The sequence below is a fragment of the Stylophora pistillata genome, chromosome 4 (genome assembly GCF_964205215.1).
Source record: "Stylophora pistillata chromosome 4, jaStyPist1.2, whole genome shotgun sequence".
In the NCBI taxonomy this organism is placed as follows: Eukaryota; Metazoa; Cnidaria; class Anthozoa; order Scleractinia; family Pocilloporidae; genus Stylophora; species Stylophora pistillata.
The window spans coordinates 29,323,451-29,345,951 of NC_142522.1; the positions used below are offsets into that span (position 1 = coordinate 29,323,451).

A 22,501-nucleotide genomic window follows, 5' to 3' on the forward strand; every position below is an offset into this window, starting at 1 on the left:
AAATAGTTACGTTTAATCTGAGCGACCAAAACCGGCTGAAAAACCATAATTTAATTTCCACTAAAAGTTTATCTCCCTGTGTTAATTTTGGATCATAACTCATTTTTTCAGAGGGGAATTATGCATGGTACCTGTGAGTATGGTACCTTTTTAACTCGTATAACGAGGTAGTCATTAATTTGAGATATAGGTTTGGATGGAACATTCACTCATTCCTTCCCTCCTTCGCTGACCACTGAGTGTATGAAGCGTTGGAAATCGCATATGCCCAAGTAGAAAAAGGTTTACCCACGAAGTGAGTTTTTTCAGAAGCAATGTTTCTTATGGATCGTTTCTACACGGTCGACAGCGTATGATTTTTAGCTTGAATTTCGTACTGTTAAACCGATCTAATGCTGTTCAACCAAGTATCGCCTTAGCTTGTCAGTGATTGACCTGAACGTAACACCAGGACACACAAGACGCATTTAAGATACAATTGTAAGGGAAACACTAAAGTTGTTCCTCCTCGATTTAATAGTAAGGGAAAATCTTCATTGTTATTAATCTGTGTCACATTTTTATCATTGAATAAGATGTCTAATTAGAACTTTAATAAACCTTTTATGATAAACATTATTCGAGCTCTGCATGTGGCTCGGCAGTCACTTTGATCTTTGGTTTCAATTCGCCAGGCGTAAAATTTTTGGTTTTTTTACTTGAAAAAAAAAAAAATGTTATTTCAAAAGAACACCAAATTTACGCAATTGCATTCAAGTTAAACTCACTTAATTTACTTTGGTGACTCCAGTATGCCTTGCCACCCCTGGCAATATCAAAGAACTGCATTTTGAGGAAGAACTATCGTCTTTCCCTCTAAAATTTTGCGCTTCATCGGCACTTGTGCAAACTTTCTCCATTCGGAAAAAAAATAACCGGTAAAGTCTAAATGAAGAAAGCTCTTCCAAAGTTCTCTGGTTTTTCGTGCTTCGAATTTTTTTTTTTGTTTTTTTTGATTAGCCAATGAAATCCCAGGATTTTCGAATTACTCTCATCCAATCAGACAAAAGATAATAGGCAAATATTTTTACTTGTGTGAGATAAACAAAAACTCTGATTCTCTTGCATTTTGGGGCTGCGTGGGGATCATTTTAGGGTCGAGGATCAGTTTGGGGCCAGGATCACTTTGGGTCGATTTAAGGATCATTTCTGGGTTAGGGATCATTTTGGGTCGGGATCATTTCGGGGTCGCTGGAGATCTTTACAGGGCTGGGGATCCTTTCATCGGCGGGATCATATGGGGGTCGAGATAAGATGGTATGAATCCGTTAGTGGCTTTTGCTTTGCAAGAAGCAAATAAGCTTAAGTAAATATAAGCCCCTCAATGAGGAGTTCATTTTGTGGTTAAAAAACAAACCAACAGTGATTTAGAGTGATCTGTACTCTTATTGACCAAGATATTCATCATCACAGTGGTCAAAATTTGTTGCGGACTTGCTTGGCTACTCTTCGTTTGCTCTGCTACGTTTGCTACCATTTTGTAAAGACCTCACCAACCTGGCCATACATGCGCAACCACATGATTCATGGTTTTGCTCAAAATTCAACTGAGCGGTTCAGAATTAAAAAAATATTATAATGCGCTTTCAGAAATTAAGAATACGGTGAAGAAAGTTTCTTGACTTAACAAATTTGCGAGAAACTCCACACCATAAGAAAACTATTGCTATTGTTTTGTGTGGTATCATCTTTACGACTGAGGGTAATTTTGCGAATATCCTGGCAAGATTGCCCTGATCCAAATAAATTAAGTCCTATTTTTCTCCCTCATCTTATATTTATTTGGTAACTGCTGCCAAAAGTCTTCACTTCATACATGATTTTCATTTTAAATCTCGACTGAATTGGTAATTTATTAGAGATTTTTTCTATGATTTGGTCATCATGCTTATTTCGTTTTGCATGTACAAACAATTCTCCCAGTACATGGATCTAAAGTTTGTACGTTATGCCATTTTACCCAATAAAAGCAACGGAATGCGTGAAATGCGGGGTGGAATCAGCAAGTAAGTTACTTTTGGCCGCTGGCATCTATCAAATATATTAGAGACTCAATTTCACCCATGAGGAACAAACAAACTGTAATGTGAGAAAAATTGCTCCTTGCAATGTTAGCCTAGCTGGTATGTTAACTGTATCACCATTTCCCTTCTTTTTGTAGTTAATCTTGGCAAAGCGTGTTGTGAGCTATCAGCTATCAGCTATCAGCTATCAGCTATCAGCTACCAGCTATCAGCTACCAGCTATCAGCTATCAGCTATCAGCTATCAGCTATCAGCTATCAGCTATCAGCTACCAGCTATCAGCTATCAGCTATCAGTCAAAAGAGTAAAATATTCCTGATTTGAGGAAACATAATTGAGAATGCCTGGGTACCTTTTGGCAGATCATGACAAGAAAGTCATTGACTGTAAGTTCCTCTGTAACTGTTGTCGGTGCCTGCTGAGGGAGGCCATGCAGACAGCATGTGGACATTTGTATTGCCAATCATGTTTAGGAATTCTTGTTACGTAAGTGTTAATTTACTGGGAACATCAGTCAGTTTATGTGGTGAAATAGTTACAAGTAGTCGATGCTATGTACAATTCCTACTGGTTAAATGTTGTCAAGTCTGTTGGGGTACACTCTATTTTTTTTAAAGGAATTTTTCACTCCAACAATTTAGGATAGAACTCTATATTTATTGTGAGTTTCAGTAGTTGAGTTGTGGAAAAAGACGCATAAAATTAAAACTGTCGCGAAAACAACGGCCGCGAGGGAGACTACAGTAAGCGTGGCACCATGCAATTCATTTCTGCTTTTAAATTTTTAGACAACAGTGACAACAGACCACACAATACCTGTGTCTGAGTTTTTTTCGTATAAATCAAAACGTCTTTTTACTCTCTATCGAACGGTTTTTTTTGTCGAAAACTTTGAAAGTTGATGCTTTTTTTCTTCTACAAAAATTGAAAAAAACAAAATCAGTTACCAAAGTGTCCCAACCCACCCATCCGAAAAAAATAACTCTTACATGCGTAGCATGCCTATTTTTCCTTTTGTCTACATTTCGTTTTTACTTAGAGAGTGGTTTTAATACATATGAGCTACGAGAGATTTACGGATCTTTTGCCTGCTTTTTTCCTTGCTTATTACTTAAACAAAATCACTTCCTCAATCTCGTCACTAACAAGGTTATAAAAAAAATCTCTTATCACTTCATGGTTATAGTTCTGTATATTAAACCTGACAAATGGTATATTGGATGTCGAAATATCTGAAAGTAAATTGTCCCATGAATTAGCCAATTCTACCGAGTCAAAGAACAGAAACTAGCTAGTTCACCAAAATATCCTGGTTGACCCCATTGGGATAGTTTCTTGTGAAACTCACACGTATATGACCTTAGAGCTTTCTGATAAGGCGTACCACTTCCTAAGAACATGCAAGACCCAGAAATACAGAGTGTGCATAAGGTACGAAAAAAAAAAACAACATAAAACTCTTCACTCACAACTGTCGAGTTATTTAGGTTTCAAGTAGTCTTCAGTAAACAACACGTGTTTACTCTAACCAACACGCATATCGCATGTAGCTATCTTGAACAAGAATTCATGTAAACTAACACAAAATCTTCTCTTATTTTTATGAGTATGAAATCTAGAGAAACGAACAGAGCATGAAAAGACTGACAAATGATCTATGGAATCCTGTTATACAGGGTCATATCAAGCTAAACCTAGATCTTCTCTGACTTTCAGCGATGATTTTTTATAATTCTCTGGACTAGAAGCAAAAATTGGGGTACTAGAATGTCTCCCGCCTATTATTAGGGAACTTAAGATACGACGACGAAATGAGACGACGACGACGACCGGAAGTTGGATTTGCACAGATGCGCGTGCTGCGTATGTCTCTGTTTGTGATTTCGTCGTCCACGGTTCGTCGACGACGAAATTTGTGGGAGAAAGCGGTTCTGGGGAAAACGTAACTAAAACTTGCGTCCTTGAAGCTCTTTTTAGGGGATTTGAACTGATTTTTCGAAGCTGTGTGCCTGGAAGAGTCTTATATGTCGAATAGATCGTTTCTTTGTCGAATAGATCGTTTCGGATTGAAGTTTTGCTCATTCTACAGGCGCATTTGGCGAGCAGTGTTTACATGGCTACCTCGTGCCTGGCAGAAGAATCCGAGAAAACGTAAGCTGCTGAGACAGCCGTGTATTTCGAGAAACATTCCTGAGAAACTTTTGCACCAAATTGGCGCCTATTTCTTTGATTGTTTCGATATGTTTTTTATTGCATTCAGATCGACAAGCAAGTACTTTCAGTGGACGACAGACCACGATGTTATCATGTGCAGGGAAGTGCTCGTGAACATCATAACGAAAATCAAGGTCTTTCGAAGAATGAAAGTCGTAAAGAAGAACAAATTCTTCGTCATCAATGAAACCATCGTCGTACCTTATTATAAGAGAATTGCGCAAGTCTTTGAACGCCATAGCCAAACAAAATTTACAATGACTTAAGATGCCGTCGTCTTCTCGCAAGATCGTCCGCTTAATCTTCAAATTTTCCCTCCGAAAACCAAACCCTCGGTCCAGTCTTTCTCGGATGTAAAGCGTCGTCGTTTCTTAAGTTTCCTAATTGTAACGAGAATGTTCATCCGAACAGGTGTTGCAGGTTTTTCTCCCCCGGGAACTTGGTAACTATTGTTGTCGGTCGCTCATGTTGTCCTTGCTGATTTGGCTGTGTAGTACGGTGAACAAGGTTCCTTCTAATAGTGCTGATTGGTGTTTTAACTTTATATGACTGAGTTGTTGATACTGCTTCAATGACTTTTCCTTACCGCTGGTCCTTGCAAAAACTTCAGTACCTAGTCTGATTGAAGGCAAGGGCTTGGCCGTGTGCCTGGTGTTGAGCATTGCTTCCTGCCTCAACTTGCTCATGCTCTCTCGTGCACGCAGTTTGTCTAAGTCAGGCCACTGTGGGTTCAGCTGGGTATGGAATAACGGAACACTGTTCCCAATCTGCCTTCCTATCAATATCTGGGTAGGAAAGGACATGTAATGTAATGTTTCAGCAGGGTTTTTTTCCTTTGTTAGAAGATTCTGCAAAGTTCCAACTCCCCGCCTAACTTTTACGTTCACTGGTGAAACTCAGCACTGCTTGCGGTATGCTTGAATCCCCACTCCTCTTCAAAGAGAGATAATTCTGCACTGTCAAACTGAGGACCATTGTCAGATCGCTCTTGCTGCAGGATCCCGCAAGCAAATATCAACTTAATTGCTGGAATGACCTTATTTGACTTTGTAGCCTTCTGCTTTGGTGCGCTTCCACCTATCTTGAGAAGAAGTCTGTAACAACAAGTTAATCGACACCTTTCAGACTTGCTAGGGGTTGTGTGGTAAAGGTGTCGTGATAAGCAGTTCAGGCTTATTGTCCCTTTGTAGAGCGCAAACTCTGCAATGTTGCACCAGATCCTGACTTTTTCTGCTGAACTCTGGCCACAAAATAAAGCTTTCGGCCCGTTTAGTGATTCCATGGTGTCCTTCATGGATCTTATTCAGTATCTCAAGACGCATGGAAGAAGGGACTATAATCCTAGATGCTTTGAGCAATTCACCCATACTTAACCAATAGGGTTTTTGCATCCTTTAATGAATACTTGTCGGGCCATCCCTCACAGCAGTACACTTCGACCTCCCCTCAGACAGGATCCTCCTCGTGTGCTGCTGTAATCGCGTGTTTGAGGAAGGCAGTGATGAGATCACGCTTTCAATACGTGCTTGCATTTCGTCACTGTCAATTATTGACAAACGGTTTGGCTTCGGTTTTGGAGTCTTGAAGGCGCATCGGGTATGTTTGTCTTCTTTCTAGGAAGATACCTGATCTTCTAGAAATGAAATCTCATCAATTGCATTTTCAATCTTTGGATTCTCGGTGGAAGTTGATCCAGTGTGTGAAAACTTAGGAGTGGCACCAGGGGTTTATGATCTGTTTCAAGAGATGGTCTGTTTGCAGAGATTTTCCTGCGGTGCACTCTCAGGATCGTTCGCATGCCCAGGTGAGTGATAGAGCTTCCTTTTAGCTTTGTGCGTATCTGGCTTCAGTGAGAGTCATCGCTCGCGATATGAGTAAAATTGGTTACCAGGAGTTGTCAGGTTGGAGTTGAAGAATTACCCCACTTAGGCCAAAGGAAGAAGTGTAAGCTGCCACTTTGGTTTCCTCATTTGGATCGTACAGAACCAGTACTGGAGCTTGTTTGAGGTCAGATTTGATCTGCTCGAATGCTTTCTGTTGCCCATCTCCCCGTGTCCATTGGTTCCCTTTGTGAAGAGAGTAACTAATGCTATTTTGTCTTGTCAGCGAGGTGCTTAGAAAACTTGCTCAGTTGGTTCACCATGCCAAGAAATGTTCTCACTTCCTGCACGTTCTGAGGTGGCGGTAGGTCTGCAATTGCCTGCAGCTTTTCAGGATATGCCTCAATTGCACTGAAGCTTATAACGTATCCAAAGATTGTAACTCTGTCTTTGCTATACCGGCATTTGTCTAGGTTGAGTGTCGCGCCAGCTTTAACCAGACGCTTGAATACTGCCTCTAATCTTTTGTTTCTGATACAAGAAGAAGGGTTCTTTTCTTGGGACTGACACCTGGAAAGGTTTGACATCTGTCCTTCATGACACCTGGTCCCTCGAAAAACTTCGGGTACTTCAGTGTCTGCTACTTTATTCTTGTAGTCATCGCTCCTCAGGTTGTCAAGTCTACTTATCAGCTTTAGAAGCTCAAAGGGCTCTCGTCCTACCAAAACTCGCTCCAAATCTTCTGATACGCCTGTTCCTTAACAATCTTGCCATGCACTTGCATCTCTGCTCTGAAAGTTCCTAGAAAGCTCAGTTTCCGTTTACATGGAACCATAAGTGAGCTGGTGGTCCTGCGTAGTGATGGAGCTGGTTACAGACTGTGATACAGGATAGGTGGAATTACCTTTACATCTGCACCGGAGTCTAGTTTAAATTCTGCTAGAAGTCCAGTCAATGAAACTGTAGCTTTCCATCAATATCCTGTTCTTCCTTGGACAGCATATAGCTCAGTGATTTCACCCAGGCACAGGCAGCCCAAGCTCACTACTAGAAAAGTGGACGTAACTAAAAGTGTTGCGCAAGGTTTTATATTTATAAAGGTTTGTATGGGATGTTATCGGTTTGCCTTAAAAGAGAGAAAAAAATGTCTTGTTTTGAAATAAAATGGGCTTACCTTATTGCTTTGTTGTTTTCTTTGTTGATTCCGAGCCTCAGGCCATTTTGAAGCGTTTCGGCGAGTTAGCGCTATGTTGGTGTTCAACTGCCGGAGAAACCTATTAACATCACACATTTCCATTCGATCTTGATTGGTCGATCAAAACAATGCGGTCTTGGCAAAACCTCTCGAGGGGACCAGGGGAGCTAACTGGTTTGTTTGTCGACTGCAGGTCGCTGGCTACCCTCGCCGGGCTTATTTTTGTTACCCAACATACTGTGCGATCGGCCAATGGGCCCGCAAATGTTTCAAGTAGCCAAATTCGAAATTGGAAAGCCGATCGATCTGGAGATAAAAGCATCGCTAGTGAAAGATCTGTGGGAGGAATTGGGAATCGAGTGAATGGAAATGAAACTGCAACATCTCTGCTTTGATTTTCTGGAGGAATCGAGACTGGTGGTAATTTTTTGGCGGAATTATTCGCTTCGGGCGACGGACACTTCTAAAATGGGTTTCCGGCCTTGCCTTTCTTTTAGCAGTTGAACACCAACATAGCGCTAACTCGCCGAAAACGCTTCAAAATGGCCTGAGACGCTCGAATCAACAAAGAAAACAACAAAGCAATAAGGTATGCCCATTTTATTTCAAAACAAGACATTTTTTCCCTCTCTTTTAAGGCAAACCGATAACATCCCATACAAACCTTTATAAACATAAAACGTTGCGCAACACGGTAAGAGTCACGTCCGCTTTTCTAGTAATGAGCTTGGGCTGCCTGTGACCCGGGAAGAACTCTTCTACATCCTGTCTCCCAGGAAAATTCACTCCGCCTACTATCTTGTCTGATTGAGATCTGCGGGCCTCTGCTCAATGTCCTACATTGGAGCACTCGTTACATTTTGATTCTCTGGCTGAACATAGTTTCTTCGGGTGTGGTTGACCCATGCACCTTGAACATTGTACTTCTGGGCTGGGTTGTTAAAAGATGGATTAAGATAACCCAGGGTTAGTGTAAAATTTGATTTTAGATCTGAAAGCTTCATAAGAAAATTCAGTGTAATTCCATTTATCTAAAATTTGATGATCGATTGTTCTAAAAAGAATTGGGAAAATTATTCCAAAACTGCTTTTGAACAGAGAAATATAGAAACCGGGATTAAAATTTAAACCTGGATTAGCACTAATCGGCCTTTGAACAACTGGGCCCAGGAGTCTTCCCATTTTTAGGCTTAGATGACTTCTTTTCCTTCTTCGTATCTTCTTTTGAATTCTTTCCCTTTATTCTGAACAAACGGTCAACCCTAGCTGATGATGGCGCAAATTTGGTTTCCGTTAGGAAAGTTTGTTGTTTTTGAACTGTCTCTGGCTGCATTTTTGTAATTGCTTTCTCTTTAGTCAGCTTAGAATTCAGTTTCATTTGTTCTGAGAGCTCCTTGTCTTTTATCCTCACCACGATTCTATCTCGGATGAGATCGTCTCTAGAGTTCCAAATTCACAGTACTCACCAAGACATTACAAATCTGTTATGAAATTATCCCCTGACCCACCCTCTTCTTGACTTCCCAGGTTGAACTTGGCTCGTTTAAGTATTACGTTTGTCCTCTCACCACAATATACTGCTACGCTTCTTTAGCGTTTAGTCCGAATGACACGACTATGTCGTCAGCTTCTTCAGCCATCGAATAAATTAACGTATCCATTTGGTTCTCGCTGTCTTTTTGCTCGAGTCTAATCACTTTTCGAAATCGTTCGAAACGCTTGATCCAGCGGACCATTCTCCGGGTTTAAAGTTGAACTTCTCAGGTAGTGGAACTTGGTAGGGTAACTGGGTATTTTTTAAACCATGGGCTGCTGTACAGCAGCGGCGACTTGTGGTTGTGCAAGGTAAGCGTCAACTTCGCTGCGTTCTTCAGCTACTTTAGGTTGTTCAGCTTGAATTCTGGCTTTGTGTGGACCTTGGTCTCCCTACATTTCCTTTTTCTCCTAGCCTTCTTTAGTTTAAAGGCTCTTGGGAACGTACCGCTGCCACCATGTCGTGCTATTTGGGTTTAGAGTAGTGGTCTTCAGCGAACAACACGTGTTTACTTCAAGACATCATCTTTCATAATCAACATGCACCTCGCATGTAACTATCCTGAACAACACCTCGTGTAAACTAATACAACAACAACCAACCCAGGTGCCCCTTAAAAGAGTATTAGAGGCTTTAAATGCTGTTAAAATGCTAAGAGCCTAACGCCCTAGCCCCATAACTGAAAGATGTTGATTATTGTTAAAAGTCTACATTGCTTTCATTTTAGTGAAGTTAATCAACACTTTTGACTCTAATTATAAAAAGATTTTTGCGCGTCTTTCTTTTAACTGTTTTCAGGAGTGAGGATGAAATCTCTAGCTTTGTTTTATGAAATAATGTTTAAATGAACTACGATGAGTTTAGATAAATGTGATAGTAAGTGGCAGTACGTGTATACTATAATGGGTAAAGCACAACTTTGTTACTAACCTGGGGTTTTCGGGGTTTTGAGTTCTGAAGACGACTGATATACCTTTGGTTTCTGTTTTTTACTCTCTAAAATTGTATGCCCTAAAACGTATGTCCTCTATGCAGTTACTTTAATCTACCTTTGTCCCAAAAACTCTTGATTACTTTTTTTTTCTGTCAATGTTATTTAGTTTGGAATCTTCTTTGTGTGGTGCATAGGGAAGAATATGTGGCCTCTCACACAGCTGATGGAATGGCAATAATGTTCCTATTCCCCTCCCTCTCCCCACCAAAATAATGATTTCCCTATGTAATATACCTTTTTAGTATAATTTCAGAGCTGAGCAAAGAGTTTCCAGCAATCTGATTGGTTAAGCGGTTCCTTATATGACGCTATATAAACCACTCCCCGCGGTTCATATAAAATGTTAAAATAAAATGTTAATAAATGTTACTAAAATGTTATGATTTTAGAAATTTCTCTGTTGTTCAGCTCTGAAATTATACTAAAACAATTATCCGCCTCAGGTTCGGTGAATGTTTTCGAATAATCCTCTCGACTTCATCTCGGGGATTTTTCGACAATATTCACCTCGCCTCCGGCGAATAATTGTTAAATACAGGTTTGTGTTATACCTTTATGAAGCATTTCTCTTTTCCCACAATGCTTGTTGGGAGAAAGGAAACATGGCTTAAAGATGGTAAAGGCATTGTCTCCACACTCCTATGGATAAATTTGCATTCCCAGCTGGCTTTACTTTTTCCATGATTTATTTTCTATTGGACTATGTTTCTGTTGAAATGATATCACAAATAATCCTGTTAATAGGGATGAGACATCTAATGAAATGAAGTGTTTGGTGGACGAGAAGAATTTTTTTCCAAATGAGGTATGTCAGTTACTACAGGAAAAAAAAAATTATGCCAAATAGGCACTCTCTAAAAACTGAAATATGTTGAAAAGGGTGGCACACGATACCTCCCAATCAAGAACAGTCTTTTCATATATCCCAGGTTGGCTACCCTTCGTTTTGGATTGTTGCACAATCAGTTTCAGACACAAATATAGTACAGTGAGCTGTTCGTTAACTTTTTGTCCATTTGGCGGAAAAGATATGTTTGTGTTTTTGTCTTTGGACATTATTTGTTCCTTGAGGCTAACAACTGTTGGCTTCCCGAAACAAATCATTTCCGTGGACAAATATCCAAACACATTTTTAAACCAAATAGGAAAAAGAGTAGAGTTTTCGTGCTCAAGGTTAGTAGTCCATCCAGCTGGTGAAGCTGCACCCTTCTCCCCCTTCAAGTTCCTAGATGGGATGCGAGTCCATCCTGGTTGCCCCAGGCATTTCACCAGCTTTGACCGACAAATATATGAGTGAAGAGAGGCACTGTGCTCAAGAACACAACACAATGACCTAACTATCTCGAAAAGCTAACTATGCCCAGAGTCTAGAGTGTTTTAAGACCGTTAAACCTCAGCCTCTCCACACACGCCAAATATAGGCTATTGTTTAGGTATAGAGGTAGAAGCATACAACCTCGAGGATTTGCTTCTGATTGAGGTAACTGATTTGTACAAAGATGAGTACCTCTTTTCTCATTATAATTTGGATATATCAAGAAAGTTGAAATGGTAAATTGACCACCGTAACGATTACAAAAGCTGACGTTTCGAGCGTTAGCTCTTTGTCGGAGCGAATAGATGAATTGTGGGTTGTGTGTGCTTTAAAAGGCAGAAAATGGAGCTACGTTATTGGTGGGAACATGGGCAACGAGAAAAACAAGAATAAATTAGTGGAATGTAGAATTACCATTTCAATTACCATTTCAACTTTGTTGATATATCAAAATTATTTCGTTACTCCCACCGACGCAGCCCCAAACAGTTTCTTTCAAAACTATCAGCCTCTTTTTTCATTATGTGATTTACTCACTATTTATCACAATTTAAAAAGACAATATATGAAAATGGGGGACATGAAATGTTAGAGTGATTACTTTGATATTTATTCCCTTGTAATGTTTTTTAGACTTTCGCAGACAATTTTATGCGTCGTGAAGTCAGTGCTCTTGTGATTCACTGCCTATCCATAGAAGAAGGGTGTCTTTGGAGGGGAAAAGTGAAGCATTTAGAGGTATGTCTCATATGGCAGATTGACAACCAATTAAGAATTTGTTAATAGTTGAGCATGGGTTTATCGAGATATGACGCGGGCAGGAAATTTGGAAACACGAAGGATGCGTAAGAATGTGTAAGCTACTTGAATAAAGGCTCTTAAAAGGACTAAGCAGATTTTAACGTTTATTGATGACTCTATTTTTTGGGGATTAACTACATGACATATTTTTTTTTAACAGTGTAACATCACGGAGTTTAAACTCTCTGGTGTTGCATTATTCAAACTACCTGAGGGATCTTCCATTTTAATTTTCTTTTTATTGTTTTCCTCAGTGTATAACCCTTCACACTCTTACACAAGTACGCAAATTGTTCTCTACATACATATCTGAGGGACCTTATTTGGAGAATTTGTTTCCGTAGCTGGCAATCATTTCTTTTTCCTTGGGCTTCCCCAACCAACTGTCGGCCGATCGTCGGTAAGGCGTCGGCGATAGGCTACCGACAAGCTACCATCAGGCTATGGTGACAGACCAATTTGACGGTAAAAAGCCGACTGTCAGCCGACGAATGACCAACAGATTAATTTTTTTTATGACAAATTAGCCAGTATGTCCACAATGACGATGTCTCTTTGAGAAAGGTCGAGCTCTTTGACTTCTTGGTCGCTTCTTCTCTTATCACGAGCGCGAGGTGGAGTAATATGCGACTTTCTAGCTCAGTTCACTTTACACGATTACGTCCATGACGATCATAGAGTGGGTCGGATGTTGAAATGGTTGATTACAAAACATGCTTTTACAAATTATTTTCGTTTGAGCTATTCTAATTTCTTACCATACAACAATTTTGTCATAATTGTCTTCAACAGGACCATAAGCAGAAGGAATGCAAGTTTTTGTCAGTCCCCTGTGTGTATGATGCTTGTGGCGTGATGGTAAAAAGAGCTGATCTTGCTGATCACTTGAAAAAAGAATGCAGATTCAGACAAGAGAAATGCTTAGTTTGTGATGAAGATGTCGATCACTGCAGAATGAAGGTACGACTTAGACAAACCACATACTTTGAAGTGAACAACAATGAGCTGCTCATAAACTTTGGCATACTTGCTTAGAGAAAGATAGATGAATGTACAAAATTGATGATCTTTAAGATATGAGGTTTCACCCATAATGCAAGTGCCTTCCTCTCTAGCTAGAAATTATATCGCGATTAAAATAGTGAGAACTTCCTTTAAGGCTGGATGAACACTATTTTGTGATCATTATGCTTATTGTGTAATTCTTTTGAATTAAACTTTTTTACTTTTGAAAGTTAAGATTAATTAATGCGACAGTGAGCCTTCCTTAGACTCGAACTGCATTCCCACATAGCCTAGTAGCCCGTGTAACGTGTAGTAGGTAAGTTTAACATCTTATTCTCTTATTTCTTGCTTTTGTAATCAGGAACACCTTCGCTTGAATCACAATTATCTTCACTGCCAGATGGACAACCTGGGAGACGTGGTAGATGACCTGCATCACTCAATGTACCATCTCCGAGATAAGTATCACCACCTCCAAGATGAGCATCGCCATCTCCAGGATAAGTATCGCCATCTCCAGAATGAGCAACGTAGATTACACGGAGAAGTTCAACAACTGAAGGAGTGCCCTCGCATGTTTGAGCAAGGTAATCAACAGCAAATGCAAAATGAGGAATACGTAAGACAGCAAGAGTTCTCAAGCTACGATGGCCAGTATTTATGGAAGATTTCCGATTTTTCTCGCAAACGGAATGACGCAGTTAATAGAGAGGACGTCTCCGTCGTCAGTCCAAGTTTCTCAACCAGTCGCTTTGGTTACAAGATGTGCGCGCAGATCTATCTGAACGGCGATGGCATGGGTAGAGGAACGCACATCTCTGTCTACTTTATGGTGATGCGTGGTCAGTATGACGCCCTTCTCCCCTGGCCATTCAGACAGAAGGTCACCTTCATGTTGTTGGATCAGGATCACGTGGAACATGTGACTGATGCCTTCAGACCTGATCCGAACAGCGCATCCTTCCAGAGGCCAAGGAGCGAAACAAACATCGCCAGTGGATGTCCGATGTTCTGCGCGCTATCTGAGCTGAATAATCATGCATATGTCAGGGATGATACCATGTTCGTAAAGATTATTGTAGATACTGATGGTCTGTAAACAATGTTATACCCGTGGGAAATATTTCTAGGGAAGGTTCCCAGGGGTTTCCTGGAAACAAATTAAGGATCAAAGATGGACTCGGACGCTAGGGACCGTATGAAACGTGGCGTTTATTTAAATAGTAGAAAGCAACATTTTTAGGTCATGATAATTAGTATTGATCACTGAAGTTGTTAGGTCTTTCTCGCAGTTACGTTTTGTGTTTACAACTATGACGATCGTTTACTCCTTCCTACCAGAGGGAGTCCTTTACAAATGAGCTGGAACTTGTTCGGTATAACTTAGTTGTTGCTTACTTTGTGCATTTATTTTTTTTTTTATTAATTTGCTGTTCAGGTTTTCAGGTGATCCCTGATGTACGTTGTCGATCTTTGATTTCCGGTCCTGTTTTGGTAGGAAACACTTATAATTAGTCTTCCCTTTTTCACGTGATATAAACTATGTAGAGTGTAGGTTTAAGCTTGACCTTATTCTAAGTATGCTGTCTTTCATTGTTATTATTTTGCATTGGTTTTTTTTACAGTTTTACATTTTGTTGCGATTCGAGAGCGATTGTTTTGAGATTTCTATGAAATATCCTGCTTCGGAGATTCTCTCGCACGCCGCCTCACATCTTTAACGCCAGAAGCATTTATGTGCTTTTACTTATAGTGGCCACTTTCTCTTATTATTTTCACAAGCGGCCAGCTGAGTGTAATTTCTGTGTCCTGTAGATGCCTGGTTATGACAGTTTGAGTTGTTCAAGAATATGGCAATTCAAATTGTGGACATTCTAGTTTAATTATCGCCTACGCATTTGTTATAGGATATTATTTCGTAAATTTCTCTCTTCGGGTTTTTTGTTCAGTGACTGGGACTAAACGATGTGTTCCACATTTATAGGAATAGTAATTGTTAGGGGAGAAGAACCTACCTCTCGATCTTCTTAGTTGTCATGGGCGGTCATTATGTTGCATTACTCTACAAGCCATCTAGGAAGGAGCGCCCTTAATATTCCATTGGTTTTATTACCTTTATTCGCATAGACATGCCTGTGACGGCACCCTCTTAAGTTCATGTTGAAGTCGATCATGTCAACCCTAAACCTTTGTAAAACTCCAATGAGAAAATTAAATCAGACAATATGGCCGCAGAAAAAGGTGAACGAGAAGACACTAGGGGCTATCAGGATACTGTTCAAAGGCTTCATTGAACGAAGCAGTTTATGTTTATGGTATCAAAAGTCTTTCACCCGGTTCTATGGTGTTGCCCCCATGGGGCACAGTTTTTCTAGTTCTGGTGACTGTTCAAGCATAGCGAGTAATAGCCAATTCTTCAAGAGGACAAAAAGAAACTGATCCGATCTCCGTCTCAGTCGATCCTAATCTTCAGTAAGCAACGACTAAATCTCTAACTTTGTCAGCGAGCAATGGTTTTTCCATGGGGGATAAATAAATAAAAATAAATTAATGATGTTGAGGCTGGGCAACAAGCTTACAAACCTTTTTGCGAATACGACTTGCGTACGTAGGGTCGCTCATTTGGATGAAAATCCTTTCTGTAGAAACAAAAATTCAAGGTTTGAAAAGGTTTAAAAAAAAAGGCAAAGCTTCAAGGGAGAAAGACTGCGGTGTCTTAATGTAGTAGAGTTTTAAAGTTGTAGTGATGAAAATACTTAAACAAATTTTCGAAAAAAAGACTGATTGTGATCATATTAATATTTTACTTTACCCGTTCGTGCCCAATATGTGCAGGCGGATTTAGAGGACGGAATGTTTTAATTAGTGTGTTGTTGCAATTGTTGTAAAATTTTTGTCAAATTTCTGACTTAATATTGAAGGAACGATCATTTTGGAAAAAATAAAATCTTCTAAAATAATTTACGCGCGAGGTTTAAATAGTCGTGGTCGTAAAGGCAACGCTGACCAAAGCTACACGGTCTTAAGATATTCGAGCTTTTTATAGGTAAAGTAGGTGAAAAGACAAAGAAAAAATATCTCAAAAAAAATTTTTACAATCACATACTTATTGTAGAATGCCCTTGCATGCGCATTATAGGGTGAATATTTAGCAGTTGGCGGATTTATTTTATTTATTTTTTAGAACTTCAGTTTCCTTGAGCAGATGTGGAAGTATTGTTGCCATTAGAGAGAGCTTGTAATTTTATATCATACATTTTGATACTCTGAATTTGTCTGAATTTGATAGTTAACGTCCTTGTGCGTTAAGATAGCAGTTATAATTTTCAAACGAGCTGTAGAGAATTATACTATTTTGCTTAAAAGTTAACAGTACACGGTGAAAAATATCAGCCATGTAGAGAAAATAAATAAAAGTTTATTTTGTTATACACTTTAGCTGACCTTTCTTTCTGTCATAGAGCCACTTGAAATAGATTATGAATTTTTCTAGGACAGTTCAGGCTAGATCGGTAAATAATTTGATTTGAAGACTGTCTCATTTTTTGTTATTTTACTTGTTTTTTATTCGACGAATTGACAATTCCTTTCCTATTAGACGCAGCGCCTCATTTCTGACAACCTTTGTGAGAAAAACTAGTCTATAAAATGTGTTTCTGCTTTAGGTATCGCCTTCATCCTTAAGTTCATTTATGGCGCATTCTTTATAAAAATTAATGGACTTTTTTTTAACTAGATTAATCGTCAAGGTTGGTATAGAATGTACATATTTCGCACGGTTATGATCCGCGACTAATGACTTCCCCTATACTCAAAAACTTGTAATCGATCGTGCAAACATCAAACTAGAGATGCAGTGAAGCGTGCGTGGCCTAAGAATGGTTTTTGGTATATAGAATTATCTTCTGACAGCCTGTGACAACTCCTCTCTACTCAGAAATACAAACCGTTAATCCTTCAAAAATGTCGGGGTTGGAAGGCTACTCGCGGTTCTTAACAAAGGCAAATGTCGTCCAGGAATTCAGTTGGAGATAAAAAGTTTCAAATACTAGTGTCACAGTTAAAAACCCCTTTTGACTGATAGGTTTGATTCTTCTGCCAGTCTGTTGCCTGCAGATTTGAAGTACAGTACAGTTTTTTGGCTCTTAACTCCAATGCAAAGACTTCTAAAGTTAGCCGTTGATTGTGTTCTTCGACCAAACGGTAGCATGCAGCTTAAGGACACAGTAGATCTTCGCGGATGTCATTCGCCACAAAAAAAAATCCTAACGCGCTATTTAAAGCATAAGCACCATAAACTATAAGTCAATGGAAAGAATTTGAAATGCGCTTTTCGGAAAAATGTATTTAAATTTTTTTTTTATCTGTTGATCTAATCGTAAACCGAATAAGGCGCGACAATTCGAAAACGACGATGTTTCTTTGGGCGACTTAATCGCATCGTGCGCTTGTCTTTTTTTTTTTTTTTTTTAATTCTTATCCTTGTAAGTCTTTCTATTTTCATCGGTATTTCACTCTTAAAAATAAATTTTCTACAGTTATTTTTTGCAAATACACTTTTTAAACTAATTTTGAGACAAAACTCGCATGATAAGTGAAACTTGTAAAAGGTGACAGGCAAATGCGTAACCATAACAAACAAACACCAAGTTCTTTTTGGGCATGACATCATAGTCATACTCGATGCATTGTGGGATGGGGGGAAGCCCCATATCTTAATGAAGAGGAAATATTTGAGTTCACACTAGTTTGGATTACAGCGTGATTTCACTTTATTCGCTCTTAAGATTCCAAGGAAACAGTTACATTTTGGAGCATTGGCGAGTGAAGTTTGTCTGCTCTTATTTAAAGTCTAGTGTTTGCCCACAACTTTGACAGAAGATAAGAGTGTGTTGTTTCCGCCCGGTAGAGCACCAAGCGTAGGTACTTTACTTTGTTCGTTGCTGCTTGAGCTGTAATTACAATAATCATTATATTGAGTATTCACGGGCAATATTTGTATGTAAACCAACCGCCGTCATCTCACGAATACCAGTTATCGTGTTAGAACTAATTTTGAGTCGTGATCTGTTGGAGACCACGGCAAGTTATTTGTGCCGGAAAAAGGAACTCATGTTATTCGCTTTACGGAACTGAGCATAACTTGAATCGCATTGAACATCGTTTTCAAACTTCGTCTTTTACTAGATTACTTCCATCACTTTATTACAGCAAGTACTTTTATCTATCTTTTAGTTTTAATTTACCAGATCAGTGATCGATGAGGAATCCATAGAAAAGCGGAAAAAATTACCTTTAAAAGTTACTATTTTGGAAATACAAAGCAGGAAAATAATTTATTTATCACAATAGAGAATTACCGAAATCTAAGAAATAATCTAAAATTCAACCAGCCAGAATAACGAATTGGTTAAGAGGTGAAGGAATAAGGCACCCGAAACCGTGTTCCTCGTAGAGCAATGGAGCGCTTTCCATTTGACCAAAATTTTCGAGATTTCCGTTCTGAAATCGATTGGAACGAGAAAAGTTCCAGGATAAGTTTTCGAAAATTTAGGAATACGTTTTGAGTGTGCCCTCTTGGATATGGTCGGACGCGTTCCATTCGGCCAGCGAAAATACCGACATTTTGAACCCGTGATTTTTGTTAAATGGAAAGCGCCCCATATTTCTCGGTCATTCAGTACTCGTATTCGCACTTCCGTTTCTCGCACTGTTTTGCGTGTCTCTGGACAATGTGAATGAAAAAAATAAATTCAACTTCAGCAGACGTGACACTAACGGCTTTGCAAAATCTTCATTATTCTGATCATTTGCTTTAATGCAATAAATTGGGATTTGACTTCGAGAAACGTGTCCCACCCAGACAGCCGAGACAATTAAAATGTTACGAAGTGATTTACGTCTAATTTCCGAAATCGCTAATTTGTCGGTGTGTATTTTTTGACACCTAGTTTAGGCTGCCAGTTAAAAAAGATTTTAGCACTTGATTTGCACTCCAGATGTGTTAGTCTATTTAGGTGTGATTGTTTTATTTAATGCAACGTCCCCTTGATGTAAGAAGCTAACAAGGCACAGTTGTTCTGAGAAATGAATGCTGGAATGCCAAGAAAAGAACATCCTAATGCTGCCTTCCATACTCGCTCAGTTAAATCATAGTTATGATTAAATAGACAAGTTGATTGCTCTGATAGTGGAACTCTCCAAGGCAATGCATTGAAGCTTTAATTAACCTCTCAGTTATTGGCATGTTTAGAAACTGCAGCAGCAATTAATGCTTATAAGCCCTTTATCAGAACTTTTAAAATCGTTCTTACAAAATGTAATTGTTTACTAAATTAGAGTGGTTAGTTAGTCATTAGTCATTTTCCAATTTTTTGGTATTTTAGCACGTACATCTGCTAAAAGCACCTAATCAGCTTCATTTAAACCTGAGTAGAAATAAAGTTACTGGTCTTAAGTTAGTAGACATCAACTGAAATGTGAATAATTAATTCATTAATAAGATTAGGAGTTAATTAGGTCAATTTATTTTGAATTCATAATTTTATTTCTTTATGTACTATGCCTTTAGATAAATCTGCTTTTCATTATTTAACAGAGAAGACTCAACAGGTAGAACTGTAAAAAAAATTCTATTTTTATTAGTTGTTAGTATAGTTATTAAGAATTTATTATTAAAAGTCATTTGATAGAGCTACATGCTGTGATTTGATGATTTTACTAGCTAGCAGTTTGAAACAATTATTAAATGGACTTACATGCAAACAACTGAAGTCTCTGTGAGGAGGGGCTCAACAGGCACATGCCAGGGCCTAAGCTACATAATTATCAATTTCTTATTTCTAGAATTTAAGATCAGAATCAGCCCAACTATTATGAAAAAAAAAAACCCTATCATCAACAGCTCTAATGTAGTATCATATTATATTATCATCATCCAAACATGTTTAGTTGTCCGGATTAATGGGAAACTAAGGAAATTTAAATGATTGTCCTTACTGCTGGAACAAAACAGATTTTCCTTTCCACATGCAGCTGATACAAAAAAGTTGATGAATTTCTTGAACAGACACTGAACACACACTGGACTTCAACAGTCAACAAAGTATAGGCTGGCTGTTACAGCACACAAACTAATTTCGCATTAGTCAATCTAGATATGCTGGCACTTTCTTGGTCATCATATTAAATTACCTGACTAATTTATTCAAATTTATTGCTATAACAGCAATAATTACAATGGGTATAATTTCCTTGGATAAACTGTCTTGTCTTTCTCTAATAACTCAGTAGAGTTGTAATCACAGATAGGTTCATATGATTTGAACTGTAATATAGTTATAATTGGACACAGCTTACAATCCAGCAGTTTCACCTGCCATAATCAGACTGATTGTACTACCAATCACAGAATTTATAACAGTAACCAGATCATGAGCTAACCACCTCCCATTTAGCTCAATGGATAGAGCCCTGGACTGTTGTGGGGGAGGTCGAGGGTTCAAGCCCCGGCCGGACCAACACTCAAGGTCTTAAAATGATTGAGAAGAATATGCTACCTTTCTCAAACGTTAACATCAAGAAATGGTTAGATATTCTAGTCTTCTTGGATAGGGACGAATAAATGGAGGTCCCGTCTCCTGCAGGGTTAGGGGTAGGAGACGTTAATTTCCCATGCACGAGATCACTGTGTGATGGATGTCCTCCCCTAGGGTGGGATGGGTGGGAAAATAGCAGGTCCACATCAGCTATATAGGTGCCATAAAAATTCAACTTGCTCAAACAAAAACAAAAAAAAAACAAAAAAAAATGAAATGATGATGTGAACTTTGGGAAACTGAAGGGCAACTGTTGGTTGAGTAACAGTAGATACTATTGTCAATCTGTTGACCTAGTGTCAGTCCATGTATTGGTATACACTCAGTCAGCTGACATCTGTCGCCTCTCCACCAGTGATACTTGCATGATCAATAAGTGGGGGATACTTCAATTTACAGACACTCAGCTGAAGCTTAGCTGATACATTTTGGACACTCATCCGACACTACCATCACTTTACGCAATCTTCATCTTCTAGTTTTCAGCTGTGAAAACAAATGTCTGCATGGTGATCACTAAGCAAACAACTGAAAGGCATTTTGACCTACAGACTGCAGACTAAAATTAACAACACTGTAAAAAGCAAGCTTTGTGCTGAACTAAATAAATGGTTAAAGGCTGATAGTTTCTAAAGAAACTGTGGATCAATTTTACTATAGGTAGTGTCGGCCAACATGGCGACCGACATGCTGACTGACATATCGGTCGACAGTTGGCCGAGAGTCGGTCGACAGGTCAGTCGATAGTCGGTCAATAGTTGGAAGATAGTCGGTCGACATGTCGGTCAATATGTTGACCAACTGTTGACCGACGGATGGAGTGTCGCGTCTCGGTGGAATATCGGTCAAGTGTCGGTGGAATATCAGTCAAGTGTCAGTGGTCTATTGGCTGAGTGTTGGTAGTCTATCGGTCAAGTGTCTGAACTTTATCGGTAAATATAGTCTGAACGTCGCTTGTGTGGTTGTGTATTGTTGCAGTGTCGGTATTGAAAAACTTTATTTGAAGAAAAATTTGATTTGAAGGCATAAACTTTCAGGTATATGGTTAAGTGTCAGTGAAGTATCGGTGAAGCATCGGCCAAGTGTCGGTCAAATTGACTATCGGCTGACATATATTGGTGGACATATCGACCGACTATTTTCTGACTATCGACCGACTGTCGACCGACATGTCAGTCGCCATGTTGGCCGACACTACTTATAGTCACATTGATCCGAAACTGTTAGGGGCTGCGTTGGTGGGGGTAACGAGCTCCGACGAAGGGCTAGTGCTTGAAACGTCAGCTTTTGTAATTGTTATGGTGGCCAATTTACCATTTCAACTTTGTTGATATACCTAAATAAATGGCTCTCATTGCTGAGTCCTGTCTTCTCTGCTTAAATATTAACTTATTTCCTCCAACCAATTAAAAGAAACTTTCCGTGGCCATGTTTGTGCATTTGTGACCCGATCCTACCTGCTGGCAATGTTCATCTATGCCAAAGACTTTTTCCAACTTATTTTTTTTTGTCTTCATTACTTTTTTATGTTCAAAATGAAGTGTGTGAACTGTATCCTTGCTCTATCAAGTTTGGGCATAGGTGACAGAGACTCTTCCTTCACCTCCCGTGTGGGTAAGGGGTAGGGGCTACTAGAGACGACCGCCATAATATTCCAAGAAAAATAGGGGTTAACAATACATGTACCACCGACAGTCCACCAAAACATCACTGACACTTGAATGATATGCTGCAAACTGTTGATTTGCAACATGATGGTCAAGGTGTTGGCCAAGCATTTACAACAGACTAGTCTGACAACATATTGAGCAACAGCGGACACCAATGGTGTACCAACTTGAATAAAATGGCAACCAACAGTTGACTCAGGGACTCTCAGTTGACATGTCAACCAATAGTATCCACCAATACTCAACTGCCACATGCCCCTATTACACATGAATCTAATAACCATAGCATGGC

At 39.2% G+C, this 22,501-nt stretch overlaps 2 protein-coding genes across 4 annotated transcripts in view; both read left to right on the forward strand.

Annotated features, from left to right (window-relative positions):
* The first annotated feature begins 1,933 nt into the window (after nucleotides 1-1,933).
* LOC111345104 (TNF receptor-associated factor 2) lies at nucleotides 1,934-16,372 on the forward strand. Its single transcript, XM_022952372.2, has 5 exons — nucleotides 1,934-2,549; nucleotides 10,565-10,625; nucleotides 11,769-11,873; nucleotides 12,729-12,896; nucleotides 13,303-16,372. The coding sequence occupies exons 1-5, from the start codon at nucleotides 2,404-2,406 to the stop codon at nucleotides 14,038-14,040; spliced, it is 1,218 nt and encodes a 405-aa protein (XP_022808107.1). The 5' UTR covers nucleotides 1,934-2,403; the 3' UTR covers nucleotides 14,041-16,372.
* A 1,289-nt stretch (nucleotides 16,373-17,661) lies between these two features.
* The window catches only part of LOC111345102 (uncharacterized), a 15,283-nt gene continuing 10,443 nt past the window's right edge, over nucleotides 17,662-22,501 (forward strand). The window contains exon 1 of one of the 3 annotated variants that reach the window (XM_088758753.1): nucleotides 17,662-17,864. The gene's annotated coding sequence lies outside the window, so the exon portion shown is untranslated. The remainder of the gene's footprint in view (nucleotides 17,865-22,501) is intronic. The other 2 variants (XM_022952365.2, XM_022952366.2) reach the window with 2 other exon arrangements.

Excerpts from the sequence above, each read along its gene's own strand:
- LOC111345104 (XM_022952372.2), top strand. The coding sequence starts at position 2,404 with ATGCCTGGGTACCTTTTGGCAGATCATGACAAGAAAGTCATTGACTGT. Across the intron at positions 11,874-12,728 it reads GAAAAGTGAAGCATTTAGAG|GACCATAAGCAGAAGGAATG; the intron begins GTATGTCTCATA and ends TGTCTTCAACAG. Across the intron at positions 12,897-13,302 it reads TCGATCACTGCAGAATGAAG|GAACACCTTCGCTTGAATCA; the intron begins GTACGACTTAGA and ends TTTTGTAATCAG.